Raw genomic sequence first — 17,138 nt, 5'->3', positions numbered from 1 at the left:
TAATGAAATCATGACATGCATACAAGTATATTTTAATACACAATCAAGCTGGGTGATTGAGCAGTAATTTCCCACATTTTATGAAAATGATTGTCTTTATTCCTAAAAATGTTTAGATTACATTGTCACCAAAAATCCAGGTCCTACCTCCACTATCATCTTCACTGTTGGCAACGTTGTTGCAATATTCTGCGGATGTGGAGGTCGCACAGTTATTGGCACACAGCCTGCATATAGGCAGCCATAAAATGCTGCAATCAGGTCTATTCCTGCATAACAAAAGTCAAAAATCATCAGCCATCAATTTGTAACCAAGGAAGCAATAGTAATTTTCACAAACCACATGTAAACTGAGTCACCAAAATGTTGCATTAGCTTCAAAGTTACCATATGTAACCATTTCTTGGAGAAAGTCCCCATTTTGAGGAGTCTTTCCCAGAAAAATAAATGACCCCAGCGCTGTAGTTCTCCTTGCATTTTGTTTGTTTACATTACTCTCAGACATGGTGGAGGAGACATACAGTGAATTAAAAAAGTATTCATATGCCTTGAAGTTTTCCACATTTTGTCATGTTACAACCAAAAACCTAAATGTATATTATTGGGATTTTATGTGATAGATCAACACAAAGTGGCACATAATTGTGAAGTGGAAGAAAGATGATAAATGGTTTCAAATTTTTTTTTACAAATAAATATGTGAAAAGTGTGACGTGCATTTGTATTCAAACCCCCCCCCACATATAGTCATATGTGGGTGGGCCCTATGATCACTGTTTGATGTATTGTTAAAGTGTTACTAAACCCAGGACCCAGCATTCACTATATCTGGTCTCCCACAGTACACAGAACACAGAAATGCTATTATTTTAGAAAATATAAACTGCTAAATACTTTTTCTCATCAGCAGTTAGAGCAGTCTTGTGACTTCTATCAGTGTCCAGCCAAGTACTGGTTAAAGCTTCTAGGAGGAGTTATCTGACTGTCCTATGAGACTGCAAGAACCCTGACTCTCTGTCTGGACAGTGCAGATTGGCCATGTGCTGATCACATGCACTCTAGCAATACATACTAAACCTTAGCATGTGCAGCTGGACTCTAGACTGTGCTATCAGAAAATTATCAGGGGGCAGTGGAAGTAGGGGAGGATCAGTGAAGACAGGATCAAACAGCCTTTTTACACAATGCAGAGGATTAACCCCTTAGGTTCCATAGTGACTATAACAAGCATGCTTTACTGCACATACAGACTGATTTTACTGTTGTGGGATTAGTAACACTAACCCCATTCATTTAACAATTTAAAAACACAGTTACATTGCCTGCATGGTGGGAATGCTGTCACATTTAATTGTGCTTTCAACCAAACTATTAAACCATCAAATGGTTGGTCTCATAACTGATCAAATGTGCAGAACCATGGCAGTTAAACATCAGAGGCTAAGACTGACACTTCCACCTTGGAGCTTCATGCAGGCAGCCCACAGAAATGGATGCTCATGCAGCACTGGCACAGACATAGAACTGCATGTCAAAGTTTGACATGCTAGCGGGAGCACGGATCCGAACACAGAGCTTCTGCACTCAGACTCGTGCACCTGCTCCTGCCTGCATGCCAAGCTTTGACATGCAATTGCATCCATGCTGGCACTGCGTGTGCATCCTCTTCTATGGGCTGCTTAAACTCAACTCCGAGGTGGATGCCTGTGACAGCAATTCCCCTTTAGTCTATCAAACAATGCAGCCAGACTCATCTAACTTACCAATAAGTGTTTGCTACCTCACTCTGCCAATCATTCCATTGGCTTCCAATTGTCCACAGAATACATTTCTAAATATTAACAACATAAAAAGCCATTTGCAACGTTTCCCCAAGCTACCACACCAATCTTGTTTCAAAATATCACTCAAACTCTCCTCTCTGCTCCTCCCAAAGACCTGCTCTCTATCTCATCTCATCCAGGACTTCTCCAGAGCCTCTCACACCCTCTGGAACTCTCTGCCCCTGTCTGTTTAGGTAGTCTCCTACTCTTTCCACTTTTAGGTAATCCCTACTCAGGGAAACCTAGCCTGTCTTCAGCTAACAAGTGAATCTTTTCATCTCAGCTCATCCCTTATAGTTATAACCTTTCGTTCCACTTGCCCCTCCATATGAAATGGTAAGCTCTCAGGAGCAGAACCCTCCTAACTCTCTTGCATTAAATTGTATTGTAACTGTACCGTCCCCCTTCATAATGTAAAGTTCTGTGCAAACTGTTGGCACTATAAAAATCATGTATAATAATAATAATGTCCATTTAGCTTAAACATGCATTAACCACTTCAGCCCCGGACCATTATGCTGCCTAAGGACCAGAGGACTTTTTCCAATTTGGCACTGCGTCGCTTTAACTGCTAATTGCGCGATCATGCAATGCTGTACCCAAACAAAATTTGCATCCTTTTCTTCCCACAAATAGAGATTTCTTTTGATGGTATTTGATCACCTCTGCCGTTTTTATTTTTTGCGCTATAAATGGAAAAAGACCGAAAATTTTGAAAAAAAATGATATTTTCTACAGTTTGTTATAAAAAAAATCCAATAAACTCAATTTTAGTCATACATTTAGGCCAAAATGCCACATGTCTTTTGTAAAAAAAAAAAGTCAATAAGCGTATATTTATTGGTTTGCGCAAAAGTTATAGCGTCTACAAACTAGGGTACATTTTCTGGAATTTACACAGCTTTTAGATTATGACTGCCTATGTCATTTCTTGAGGTGCTAAAATGGCAGGGCAGTACAAAACCCCCCCAAATGACCCCATTTTGGAAAGTAGACACCCCAAGGAAATTGCTGAGAGGCATGTTGAACCCATTGAATATTTATTTTTTTTGTCCCAAGTGATTGAATAATGACAAAAAAAAAAAATATTTACAAAAAGTTGTCACTAAATGATATATTGCTCACACAGGCCATGGGCCTATGTGGAATTGCACCCCAAAATACATTCAGCTGCTTCTCCTCAGTACGGGGATACCACATGTGTGGGACTTTTTGGGAGCCTAGCCGCGTACGGGGCTCCGAAAACCAATCACCACCTTCAGGATTTCTAAGGGCGTAAATTTTTGATTTTACTCCTCACTACCTATCACAGTTTTGAAGGCCATGGAATGCCCAGATGGCACAAAACCCCCCCAAATGACCCCATTTTGAAAAGTAGACACCCCAAGCTATTTGCTGAGAGGCATGGTGAGTATTTTGCAGCTCTCATTTGTTTTTGAAAATGAAGCAAGTCAAGAAAAAACTTTTTTTTTTTCTTTTTTCAATTTTCAAAACTTTGTGACAAAAAGTGAGGTCTGCAAAATACTCACTATAAGCAGCTAAATGTATTTTGGGGTGCAATTCCACATATGCCCATGGCCTGTGTGAGCAATATATCATTTAGTGACAACTTTGTGCAAAAAAAAAAAAAGTGTCACTTTCCCGCAACTTGTGTCAAAATATAAAATATTCCATGGACTCAACATGGCTCTCAGCAAATAGCTTGGGGTGTCTACTTTCCAAAATGGGGTCATTTGGGGGGGGGTTTTGTGCCACCTGGGCATTCCATGGCCTCCAAAACTGTGATAGGCAGTGAAGAGTGAAATCAAAAATTTACGCCCTTAGAAAGCCTGAAGGCGGTGCTTGGTTTTCGGGGTCCCGTACGCGGCTAGGCTCCCAAAAAGTCCCACACATGTGGTATCCCCATACTCAGGAGAAGCAGCTAAATGTATTTTGGGGTGCAATTCCACATATGCCCATGGCCTGTGTGAGCAATATATCATTTAGTGACAACTTTGTGCAAAAAAAAAAAAAAGTGTCACTTTCCCGCAACTTGTGTCAAAATATAAAATATTCCATGGACTCAACATGGCTCTCAGCAAATAGCTTGGGGTGTCTACTTTCCAAAATGGGGTCATTTGGGGGGGGGTTTGTGCCACCTGGGCATTCCATGGCCTCCAAAACTGTGATAGGCAGTGAAGAGTGAAATCAAAAATTTACGCCCTTAGAAAGCCTGAAGGCGGTGCTTGGTTTTCGGGGTCCCGTACGCGGCTAGGCTCCCAAAAAGTCTCACACATGTGGTATCCCCGTACTCAGGAGAAGCAACAGAATGTATTTTGGGGTGTAATTTCACATATTCCCATGGCATGTTTGAGCAATATATCATTTAGTGACAACTTTGTGCAAAAAAAAAAAAAAAAAAAATTGTTTCTTTCCCGCAACTTGTGTCACAATATAAAATATTCCATGGACTCGACATGACTCTCAGCAAATAGCTTGGGGTGTCTGCTTTCCAAAATGGGGTCATTTGGGGGGTTTGAACTGTCCTGGCATTTTATGCACAACATTTAGAAGCTTATGTCACACATCACCCACTCTTCTAACCACTTGAAGACAAAGCCCTTTCTGACACTTTTTGTTTACATGAAAAAATTATTTTTTTTTGCAAGAAAATTACTTTGAACCCCCAAACATTATATATTTTTTTAAAGCAAATGCCCTACAGATTAAAATGGTGGGTGTTTCATTTTTTTTTTCCACACAGTATTTGCGCAGCGATTTTTCAAACGCATTTTTTGGGGAAAAAACACACTTTTTAAAAATTTTAATGCACTAAAACACACTATATTGCCCAAATGTTTGATGAAATAAAAAAGATGATCTTAGGCCGAGTACATGGATACCAAACATGACATGCTTTAAAATTGCGCACAAACGTGCAGTGGCGACAAACTAAATACATTTTTAAAAGCCTTTAAAAGCCTTTACAGGTTACCACTTTAGATTTACAGAGGAGGTCTACTGCTAAAATTACTGCCCTCGATCTGACGTTCGCAGTGACACCTCACATGCATGGTGCAATTGCTGTTTACATTTGATGCCAGACCGACGCTTGCGTTTGCCTTTGCGCGAGAGTAGGGGGGGACAGGGGTGCTTTTTTTTTTTTCTTTATTATTTTTTTGCTTTTTTATCTTATTTTTAAACTGTTCCTTTCATTTTTTTTTTTATCATTTTTATTGTTATCTCAGGGAATGTAAATATCCCCTATGATAGCAATAGGTAGTGACAGGTACTCGTTTTTGAAAAAATTGGGGTCTATTAGATCCTAGATCTCTCCTCTGCCCTCAAAGCATCTGACCACACCAAGATCGGTATGATAAAATGCTTTCCCAATTTCCCAATGGTGCTGTTTACATCCGGCGAAATCTAAGTCATGGGGATGTGAATGGGGGAAGTACGGGCGCTGCAGAAGTGGTGGGTTCCCAATTAGGATTGGCGAATGCAGCAGGAAGGGCACTATGGGCACGACGGGCCTGTGTTTGTCTTCTTCTTGGTGGCAGCGGGACACTACTTGTGCTTGCCACCTCACCAGCTTGAACTGCACTTATGGGACTCGCCACGTAACCAAGTGTTACTGAGTGCTGGTTTGACTACGACCGGGGTGTACTAGGCCACTGGTGCTTGCCAGTTCACCAAAACCCTACCAAAAAAACTGTTAGCGATCGCAGGGATCAGGCCTGACTCTGCGAACGCTGCAGTTATGCGTTTAGTGTTTTGTAAGTGACAGTGATCGATCGATACTGCACTTGGGTGGGCTGGGCCGGGCGGAGGGGCAAAACGCATGTGCTAGCAGGTATCTGGGCTGATCCCGCTAACACTGCATTTTTGGGAACCCTAAACTGCTGGGGACGCTAGTATAGATCTGATCGGATCAGATATTGATCCGTTCAGATACTATACCACTAAGGGAGGCGTATGCTGCGTGCGTGGGTGTTAGCGGTACTGGCGCTAACCTGACGCTGCCTGGGGCTGGTGCTTACCAGTTCACCAAAACGCTACCAAAAAAACTGTTAGAGATCGCAGGGATCAGGCCTGACTCTGCGAACGCTGCAGTTATGTGTTTAGTGTTTTGTAAGTGACAGTGATCGATCGATACTGCACTTGGGTGGGCTGGGCGGAGGGGCAACACGCAGGTGCTAGCAGGTATCTGGGCTGATCCCGCTAGCACTGTGTTTTTGGGAACCCTAAACTGCTGGGGACGCTATTATAGATCTGATCGGATCAGATATTGATCCGTACAGATACTATACCACTAAGGGAGGCGTATGCTGCGTGCGTGGGTGTTAGCGGTACTGGCGCTAATCTGACGCTGCCTGGGGCGACGCATATCACCGCCGGGCGAGCAGGGGGCTAAACCTTTATTAGGTAATAAACGGCGGGTGCTCTGACACTATAAAAAATAAACAAACTAACCAGCGTCACCCGTAACAGTTATACGGTGATCAGTGGTGAAAGGGTTAACTAGGGGGCAATCAAGGGGTTAAAACCTTTAGTATATATGTAGTATATGAGGGTCCCTGTCGCTATAAAACGCTGAGCGGCGAACCTAAATATTTACCTCCCTAACTAGCGTCACCAGTGACACTAATACAGCGATCAGAAAAATGATTGCTTAGCAACACTGGCGAGGGGGGGGTGATCAAGGGGTTAAAACTTTATTAGGGGGGGTTAGGGGGGTATCCTAGACCTAAAGGGGGCTAATACTAACTGCCCTACCACAGTAACTGTCATAAACTGACACCATGCAGTAATCAGAAAAAAAAACAAAAAAAAAACTGCTTGGTGTCAGTTTATGACAGTTACTGTGGTAGGGCAGTTAGTATTCTGCCTGCCCGTGCCATTCTGCCGACGTACATCGGCGTGAGGCGGTCCTTAAGTGGTTAACTGGATCAATGTTAAACGTGTTTAAACAAGACTATACGCAGTCACCATTAGGGCTCGTTCACATCATACATAGTAGGTGAGGTTGAAAAAAGACACAAGTCCATCAAGTCCAACCTATGTGTGTGATTATGTGTCAGTATTACATTGTATATCCCTGTATGTTGTGGTCATTCAGGTGCTTATCTGTTTCTTGAAACTATCGACGCTGAGACCACCACCTGTGGAAGGAATTCCACATCCTTACCGCTCTTACAGTAAAGAACCCTCTAAGTAGTTTAAGGTTAAACCTCTTTTCTTCTAATTTTAATGAGTGGCCACGAGTCTTGTTAAACTCCCTTCTGCGAAAAAGTTTTATCCCTATTGTGGGGTCACCAGTATGGTATTTGTATATTGAAATCATATCCCCTCTCAAGCGTCTCTTCGCTTTGTTGCCCTTTGTCTTTGTACTCACTCCATTTCCAGTACATCCTTCCTGAGGACTGGTGCCCAGAACTTGACAGCATACTCTAGGTGCAGCCGGACCAGAGTCTTGTAGAGCGGGAGAATTTTTGTTTTATCTCTGGAGTTGATCCCCTTTTAAATGCATGCCAATATTCTGTTTGCTTTGTTAGCACCAGCTTGGCATTGCATGCCATTGCCAAGCCTATCATCTACTAGGACACCCAGGTCCTTTTCCATCCTAGGTTCCCCCAGAGGTTCTCCCTCCAGTGTATAGATTGCATTCATATGCTTGCAATGCATTACAGTGAGTTATTATGTACGTTGACATCAGTTTCCTAATGCTCGTTAGCTATGTGCCCTGTTCACACGTTGATTCCATGTCAGTCTTTTTTTGTGTGCAGAAAACTGCATACACGTTGCAGATTCCTGCACAGAACAAATCTACACGTTGTGGTGTAAACAGAGCACACAGAGAACCATTGTTTTCTTTGAGCCCTTCCAGAATGTGTGCAGAAAAACTAATGTCTCTGTACCATAGTGTGAGCGAGACCTTAATCCTTACTGTATATAAACTCCCAACACCATATATATACCAGCTGACATTTTAAATCAGGTTGACTTAGGGTCCTTGCACACATGCGGAGTGTTCAGGTCCGCATGTCAGTTTTTCAGGCGGACTTGAACGGATGCTCCATGCACCTCTATGGAGCAACGAATGTCAGCAGTAACATGTCCACTGACATCCGATCCGCTCCGCTAAATCTAGACAAATGCAAACCCTATTTTCCAACCATCTGGCGGGTTGGATGAAAACGGACAGGCGGATCAGTTTTCATCTGATTCCCCATAGTGGAGAGCGGGGCTCTGACAGGTCCGTCTTTGCACAGTGAGCAGCGACAAACTTGTCATCCGCCGGCTCAGCGGGGACCAACTGAGGGAATGTCTGTCTCTTGTTCCAAAAATCTGTTTTGTGCGTGTAGTTAACATGGAAGTATTCAGTAGGGTGCTCCCGGATTCCATTTTGAAAATCTTTCAAAAGTAATTTGCTTTATATTTTTAAATCTACAGCTTTGGGTAAAACAATTACCTATTGGTCCTGTCATGAAGATCCTTGTTCCGGTACTTCCTATGACAGCACTCTGTGCTCATCACTCAACTGTGCTCCAGCATTGTCACCATGTCACATAGATACTGAAATGACCCTGCATTTTCTCCTTCATTTATTCATTGAGGGGAGGATGCAGTAGCTTCAGTATCAGAGACAGAGTGCACCAGCCATGTCACTGCTGTGAAAGGGTCCCTGCTGAGGTGTAGGTAGTACGAGATCCAGGGCTGTGCAGATGACAACTGTTTACAGGTATTGCTGAACCACCAATATAAACTTGTTACATGTAACTTGTTGATCCAATGAGCCCCTTGGATTTAGGAGTCTTAGATAGATGCCCATTCTCATGCCACAAATGGTCTGCCACTGATAATCCATTTTAAGGCATAATACATTAAACACACAATAAAGAAAAAAATATGTTATCCAGAAATATTTTAAAAACTGTACCTGGAGGATAAACAAGAGCCACGTGATCTCCATCTTGTAAATGTCCCCTTTCCATTAGCATCACAGCAATCTTCTCAGCTCGTTTATGTAGTTGGCTACATGTCAGAGAGTTGGCTATTGTTCCCTGCATATGCAAACAGGGTATTATCCACTCAACTCAAAAGAGTTTAAAGTCATTTTAAAAAATCTATTTTTCGGCAACAAAAATGATAAAGAAAGTAAACATTTCTGCTTATTTCATTAACCTGGTCACAATTACTCTCCTAATATTGCTGAAGTCAAGTGAGCCATTGTGAAATGTTATAGTGTTTCCTATTTAATAAGTTGGAGAGTTAAATATTTGTCATAAATAAGAAAATAGCAAAACATAAAACACACAATTTGTAGAGTGATATCACAGAACCCCTGGATTTTCTCATTTCTCAGATCTATAATAACAAACCAAATGTAGCAAATACATTCCAAATGTGTTAGACAAAATCATGCTCCACAGAGCTTTTGATGTCTCTGATCTCTTCCTCTCCCTTTATGGCAGGATACAAAAGACACAACTGATATAAACAGGGTCTTGCCTTCATGCAGGCAAAATATGATTTATCTTAAATAAATGCTCTTAAAGCGGTTGTATACCCCGCTTGCACATTTTTACCTACAGGTTACCCTATAATAAGGCTTACCTGTAGGTAAAATGAATCTCCTAATCCTCTAACATTTAGAAATATTCACTTTGCATGCAGCCGATGATGCCCGCGCTCTGAAGGTCTGGCGGATGCTGCCGGACCTTGCCTGAAAAGTGGACTCCCACGCCGGCGTGGGAGTGACGTCATAGTGGCTTCGGCCACTCACCGTGCCGGAGCTACGAACCCGGAAAACCAATACAGAGGGAACATGTCAGCTTCCTCAACGGTGACCGGGAGGCAGTGTGGGAGCTTAGTTCTAAGGTTTCATAATGAGCTAGTATGCAGTGCTTGCATACTAGCTCATTATACCTTTGCCTTACACGTTTTTTTTTTTTTTTTCAGGGCATACAACCACTTTTAATTAGAACTAAAGGCAAAACTTTTCTTTTCCTTTTGCGTAGAGTAAGGGAGGGTTATTTTACCTGTCAGTTTTTTTTTGCCAGCTGTGTCCCATTGGGGAGATTTACCTTCACTTTCTTGTCTTATAGCCAAAACAAAAAGTGAGAGAAAATTCCTGCAAATTAAGGGAAGCCCTTTGGGTCATCCAGGTCACCAAAACTAGTGTCTCAATTAGAAGATTCCCCCTCTATTACTTTTCTAGGGACAACCCAAATTTTTGTATTTTCTTTTACTTTTGGTGATAACGGTCACTAGGACAAATAGGATGGGTGAATCTTGCTAACGGGGGCACAAACAGCAATACATATCTGATAGGAATTCTAATTCCTCCCCACTCTATCCACAACTGAAAAAAAAAGTTTTGCCTTTAGTTACACTTTAAATTGTTTTCTGTGAAATTCTGTTAGTTTGAACTGTACATATCCTTGAAGTTTTAAAGTCCTGTCATTTAAATGCAATGGTTCTAATGCAAAAAGAGCAGGTGACACATAACGAAGTATAAACCAACACAGCAGATCTTACCCTTGAGTTTAACAGAGTATAAAGTACATGATCAGGAGTTGTTTGTGCTCTCCACTGAAGAACTTCAGACAAGAATAAAAACTGAAATGAAAAGACAAAAATAGTCAGCAATAAATATCATCAAGGAATGCATCTACTACATGGCTGTGATAAAAGTAAAGTTCCATTCACACTAGTGTGCTTTCAGATGCAACTTGAGTCACACAGAATCACATGACAATGGAAATCACATTGTTTTCAATGGTACCCATTCGCATCAATGCAACTCGGCACAGCGCAATTTTGGAAAAGGTTACTGTGCTACTTTGGTGCGATTCCATTGAGATTTTAGCTCCACAGAATATGCAAACCACTTCAAAGTAGCATCCAAGTTGCACTACATAATCAAACTTAAAGTCAGATGAAAATAGGATTGCAGCAGTGTGAACTCAGCCTAAGAATATAACTCAAGGCAAAAATCTACATTCAGCATTAAACTTGCCCAGTCTTCTTGCTGTGTGGTTTTCATCTCCATGCCCTTACTCTAATAGCTTAATATGTCACCTGCCCAAATTACCTTAAAGAGTAACTCCACTTTTGTTGAGAAAAAAAAAACATTCCCCTCTGGATGGTCTATGTACATTACAAGGATTTTAACAAACTTTGTTGCAGATTCCTACCTTTTGTTATTCTGAAGAAATCCCTGTGTGTTTCTCTTTTTCCAATTCTTTAACCACAACAATATTGAATCCACATTGGTTATCATCCACATACAGGATCTCTTGCCCATACAGCTCTTGGCCTCAATGGTTCAAACACATACAATGTGGCTCACGCTGTTGGTCTTGAGGGCTAGGAAGTCTCGGTATCAAACTGTTTTTTTTCCTTTTTCTTTTCTGATATCTTTCTCTTAATTATATCAAGAGAATAATGAGATCAAGAATACCCAGAGGGGCCGAACCAAAGGAGAGATCAGAGTCAAGAGTATAGTAGCAGAGGGGAAGGAAAAAGAGAGGGGGGACCCACCACCGGCCAGTTCCGCAATCCGCATCCGGGGGGATCCCTCCTCAGGATCCATTTCTTAAATGATTTGGGTCACCAGCTCAGCATGCTCCCTGGAGTAGACAAACCCTCGCCAATAATACCATTTTGTTTTAAACTTCTCCTGGAGGCCCCTTTCCTCGGGCCACCAGAAACTCCATCGCATAGATTTCAGCCACCCTTTTCAGCCATGTTGCCACGCTTGGCAGCTGTGTCTGCTTCCAGCGCAACAGTATGCAACTCTTCGCCTCTGTGAGCAGAAGAGTCAGAATGAATTTCCTATATATCTTGCTTGGAATCTCTTGGTGATATAGGAGGAACAACGCAGGGGTCCAAGGTAGTTTGCAGTCTGTAAATTTCTGGACTGTACGGTAAACCTTGGTCCAGAAAGGACACAGGAGGTGGCAGGACCAGAAAATGTACAAGAGAGATCCCGGTTCCTCCCCGCATCTCCAGCATAGTTCTGAGCTTTGAGGGAACATCCCGTGGATCCTCTCTGGCGTGTAGTACCACCTCGTCGGTACCTTGTAACCTGCTTACTGGTGTTTAGCGCACACAGATGTTTTACCCGTGAAGAAAAAAGTCTCTCTACCTGTCTGTCCGTGAACTGGATTCCCAAGTCTTGTTCCCACCTAAGTATATAGGGAGGTCTGAAATTCAGGGTTGGTGTTATCAATAACTGATACGTCTGGGCGACCAAATGGCGTGCAGGGGACTGTTCCAGGCACAAGAGCTCGCAACCAGTAAGGCTCCTCTTAAAAGATTCCGGGGAAGGTAGGGAACCAATGAAGTGAGCTAGCTGTATTTTTTGCCAGAAGGATAAGCCCGTCAATGACGGGTCCTCCATGATTTGCTGTCTGGACATCCACTGTCCGTTTATGAGGAAGTGTCGAACCTGGGAACGGTCCCGGAGTTCCCGAAATCTCGGGTCGTTTAGTCCCGGACTGAAGACAAAATTCCCCACAATGGGGGTAATTGGCGAGGGGGTGGGTGCTATGGGGAAGTCTCGAAAGGCTTTTTGGGCTATCCTCCACAATTCTCCCACTGTAGGGTGCTCTCGTATCCGGCGTGGTAAGTTCAATGTTATAGTACGGTTCACTGCTCTGAGATAGGACTCCGGAATCCAGATAGGAAGAGCCTGTAGGTGGTACAATATCCGAGGCATAATATTCATTTTAACAATCCCACAGCGTCCAAACCATGAAAAAAGTTTGTGCTGCCAAGACTGAAGGTCTCTTATAATGGCCGACAACAGGGGAGGAAAGTTAAGGGAGAATATGTCTTCTGTCTTACTGGGCAAAAAGATTCACAGATATTTAATGTGTGACGTTGCCTATTTAAATGGGAAGTCTGATCGAATTAGGGTGGCCAATGGGGTTGGCATGGACACATTCAGCGCCCCCGATTTCTGGAGATTGCCTGTGTGTTTCTCTGTGCCCATGTGGGAAAGTGAATCAAATGGGAGTGGTTTCATAATTATCAATCAGCTGCAGCCGCTTCAGGGCACTAATGAGGAAAGCTGCTGGGCCTGCATCATTTTAGACATGTTCCTATTGGGAGTATCTCACCAAAAATTACATTTTTGTTCCAGGGGATGTCTGAAATCTGACTTGTATCTTACACTGGGCATACATGATACAATTTTCTTATTCAATTTCCTTTAGATTTACCGTCAACCATGTAGTGCAAGGGCCTGCCTGATTGCATACAAACTGAAAGTGTTTTACCTCATATTATACGATTTTGGTAAATCTAAAGGAAAATTGTACAAGAAAATTGTATAATGTATTGCCAGCCCCTGTGCAGACTTCTGGGAAAATTGGTGAGCTAATCACGCAAGCAGGAAATGATGTTTCTGGGGGACGTTCTGTACACATTCTGTATACAGAACACCCCCAGGTAGCCATATGGCATTGCAGTTTCAGAAAATTACAGCGGCTGCAGATTGAAAAGGAAAGGTAATTTTTAATACCATTCAATTACAATATGACTTGTGTTGCGATTGTATATTCTGGATTGTTTTTTTTTTATTTGCTATATTTGTTCCCCACGAAAGAGGAATTACCCTTAAAGTGTTTACAGGTTCAATCAGTGTGCCGTATTTTAAATCAATAGTGGTTAGACACTTGCGATATGGACATGAAAATTAACCACACCTTTCTGATGCCCAATACCTCTTCACACAAAAGCCAATTGCAAGTGTAAACACAGCTGTACAAACTCTGGTAATTGAGTTTCTGTGCTATATATCTTTAGAGTAGCACCTGTGAACAGGGTTCTATTTTTTAGCCAACCAAACATACTTAATACCTATATCCTTTTTCTGTATGAGCGTGATATATGCCATTTTCCAACTGATGTTACTAACGAGGGGGAAAGTGTGCAGATGGGTGGAGAGAGTTTTAGGCAAGGGAGGCAGAGAGGTGCCAAATGTTGGATGGTGAAGTGAGTTTAGCTGTTGTAACCAGCACAAATAAGTAACCTTGGTAGAAAGACATTTTTATTGCAGGGGACATACAGTACATGCAAAGTCTAATGCATTGTGTATTGACAGCTACATTCTGCTATTTGAAACATTTTTTTTAGACATTCAACCTACTCCTTTTAGAGTTCATTGAGCCATATAAAACACCAGCCATAAAAGCATTTGCGACACCTTGAAAATGTGCTGTGATCCACAAGAAATTGCCATAGGCCGAATGCTTTTATAGCTTCTTTTTCACTGCAATAAAGCAGCATTTGAAACAAGCTGTGGGTGCCCCACCATGCCCTTTTCTTATAGTGGAGAAGAACATTGGGATCTGAGAGCAAAAAACTCCTGCATGAAGGTAATATAGAAGGACCCCGTTGCAGCACTGCAGTGGAAATCTTTCCTGTATCCTAAGCTGCAGAGTTCACAGGGTCATAATCATTGGCTGCCAGTCAGCACACCAAGAACAGGGCCACATCCGCCATGTTCTTTATGGCTGTAATGTGACCTGTGCCTCAGGGATGTATGATGACGTGTCCTTGTGTTCATGTGCTGGGCGGCAGTAATTGCCAACACTTCCCAGAGCACTTACTATAAATTAGGAAACCGATAAGGGAATGAGATACGCTACATACAAAAATGATTTTCTGGTCCCTAAATAGGATTATAACCACTACTTATACTTTATAGCAGGAGAAAACAGTGTAGCGATAGGAAAAGGCAGGTAATGAGAGAGACACATTATAAATTAGGATTGTATATCTTCCTGCTTATTTGTTTGGGGGGCACTGAAATGTCACGAGGGCTGGTGATGTCCTATGAAAGGGTGACCCATAAAAAGGGAGTAGCACAAGAAAGGTACAAGTGCTGACTATGGAGGAAGAGAAGTATGTGAGGAAAACAAAAAACTTTTAGGCCCCCTTTTACACTGGGGTTGCCCGTGCGTTTGCGGTAAAGCGTTCGTTTTAGCAGTGCTTTTTGGCAGCTAGCGGGGCGCTTTTAACGCCAAAAAAGGGGTTAAAAACTCCCATGTTGCAGCACTACTGAAGCGCTGCCCATTCATTGCAATGGGCAGGGGTGTTTTGTATACACCGCCCCAAAGATGCTGCTTGCAGGACTTTTGCTAACGTCCCACAAGCGCACCGACTGGGTATGAAAGCACCCCACTGCAATGAATGGGAGGCAGTTTTCAGGTGTTTTACAGGTGCTATTTCTAGCGCTAAAATGCCTGAAAACTGCCTCAGTGTGAAAGGGGTCTTAGACTGGTGGATATGTACAAGACTACATTAACCAGCCACTTTATTAGGTAACCAGCATGGTAGCAACTCAATACATTTAGGCATCTCGACGTGGTGAAGACGACTTGTTGAGCATCAGAATGGGGAAGAAAGAGAATTTACGTGACTTTGAACGTGGCATGGTTTGCTGGTGCCAGACGGGCTGGTCTGAGCATTTCGAAAACTGCTGATCTACTGGGATTTTCACGCACAACCATCTCTAGGGTTTACAGGTCCAAAAAAGAGAAAATATCCAGTAAGTGGTAGTTGTGTGGACGAAAATGCCTTGTTGATATAAGAGGTCAGAGGAAAATGGGCATACTGGTTTGAGATGATAGAAAGGCAACAGTAACTCAAATAACCACTTGTTACAACCAAGGTATGCAGAATACCATCTCTCAACGCACAACACATCGAACCCTGAAGCAGATGGGCTACAGCAGCAGAAGACCACACCGGGTGCCACTCCTGTCAGCTAAGAACAGGAAACTGAGGCTACAACTCGCACAGGCTCACCAAAATTGGACAACAGAAGATTGGAAAAACATTCCCTGGTTTGATGAGTCTCGATTTCAGCTGTGACATTCAGATGGTAAGGTCAGAATTTGGCGTAAACAGCATGAAAGCATGGATCCATCCTGCCTTGTATCAACGGTTCAGGCTAGAGGTGGTGTAATTGTGTGGGGGATATTTTTTTGGCACACTTTGGGCCCCTTAGTACCAATTTAGCATTGTTTAAACACCACATTCTACCTGAGTATTGTTGCTGACCATGTCCATCCCTTTATGACTACAGTGTACCCATCTTCTGATGGCTCCTTCCAACAGGATAATGCACCATATCACAAAGCTCGAATGATCTCACCGCTGGTTTCTTGAACATGACAATGAGCTCACTGTACTCCAATCACCTCCACAGTCACCAGATCTCATCCAATAGAGCATCTTTGGGATGTGGTGAAACAGGAGATTCCCATCATGGATGTGCAGCCCACAAATCTGCAGCAACTGTGTGATGCTATCATGTCAATATGGACCAAAATCTCTTTGAAATGTTTCCAACACCTTGTTGAATCTATGCCACAAAGAATTAAGGCACTTGTGAATACCAAAGGGGGTCCAACCTGGTACTATAAAGGTGTACCTAATAAAGTGGGCGGTGAGAGTATGTTAGGAATTTTGACTTCAAAGACTACATTTCTGGTCAATGTATGTTATTGATATTTTCTGAAACATTTTAGAAAGCCTTCTGTCTCTTCCATAATAAGTTCCATATGTTGTTGCATATTTTGCATTATATAATATGTCACTAAATATTACCATTTTTTTTCCATCTCTAACAGAGACAGAACAAATATGTTTACTCTAAAAAAAATATTCCAAATACAGACAAACAAAAGCTGCATCTGGGTATAATGGGTAAACAGAGGGCTCTGTTCAGTGTAGCTGTGTTAAATGACAAACGTTGATACAGTAATAAGTGCTTGTTCAGTGATGCAAGTATGCCTGGAAACAGACTTTGTTTCTTCATTTTGTATCTTAATATGACTCACCCAGAGTACTGCCAAAGAACTAGATCTAGAACCACAAAACAGCTTCACTACTCCGGATCTGACCCCTCAGCTGTGAGGAGATCATTAAGGACTATGTGGGAAGCCTCAAATTAGATCCTATTGGTACTTCTACCTTAGCCAGGGGATTAAAGCTCACAGTGCCCTTTAGAGAGACTAATTATTAATTAGGCACTAAAAATATTTATGGGTATTCGCTAGATGTACAGTGATACAAACATCCCCAATTGTCATCACTGAACCTTGGCATAACATATGAGTCTATATAACCCAGTGGGGTGAACTGAAGGGCCTCACATGGGTTCCAAGACATCACCAAAGGTCTGCTCATGATATTCAACAAATGCAACCCTACAGAAAGCTTGCTGAAGACATGCAACAGGAGATGGTCAGAGACTGCAAACAAGCTATAGAAGTTATTAAAGACATGCTTCAAGAGACAGTCAAAACCATGAGA

The 17,138-nt window shown here is 42.3% G+C and overlaps 1 protein-coding gene across 8 annotated transcripts in view; it reads right to left on the bottom strand.

Moving 5' to 3' along the window:
- Positions 1 to 17,138, bottom strand: part of DIP2C (disco interacting protein 2 homolog C) — a 751,814-nt gene that overhangs the window by 112,785 nt on the left and 621,891 nt on the right. For all 8 annotated transcript variants that reach the window (XM_073629914.1, XM_073629915.1, XM_073629910.1 and 5 more), the window contains 3 exons: positions 10,344 to 10,424; positions 8,743 to 8,866; positions 148 to 269 (listed from right to left, as the gene is read on the bottom strand). In XM_073629914.1, coding sequence (XP_073486015.1) covers positions 148 to 269; positions 8,743 to 8,866; positions 10,344 to 10,424 — 327 coding nt within the window. The remainder of the gene's footprint in view (positions 1 to 147; positions 270 to 8,742; positions 8,867 to 10,343; positions 10,425 to 17,138) is intronic.

This window comes from Aquarana catesbeiana, linkage group LG05 (genome assembly GCF_042186555.1).
Source record: "Aquarana catesbeiana isolate 2022-GZ linkage group LG05, ASM4218655v1, whole genome shotgun sequence".
Lineage (NCBI taxonomy): Eukaryota > Metazoa > Chordata > Amphibia > Anura > Ranidae > Aquarana > Aquarana catesbeiana.
This window is presented reverse-complemented; position numbering and strand designations above follow the sequence as displayed.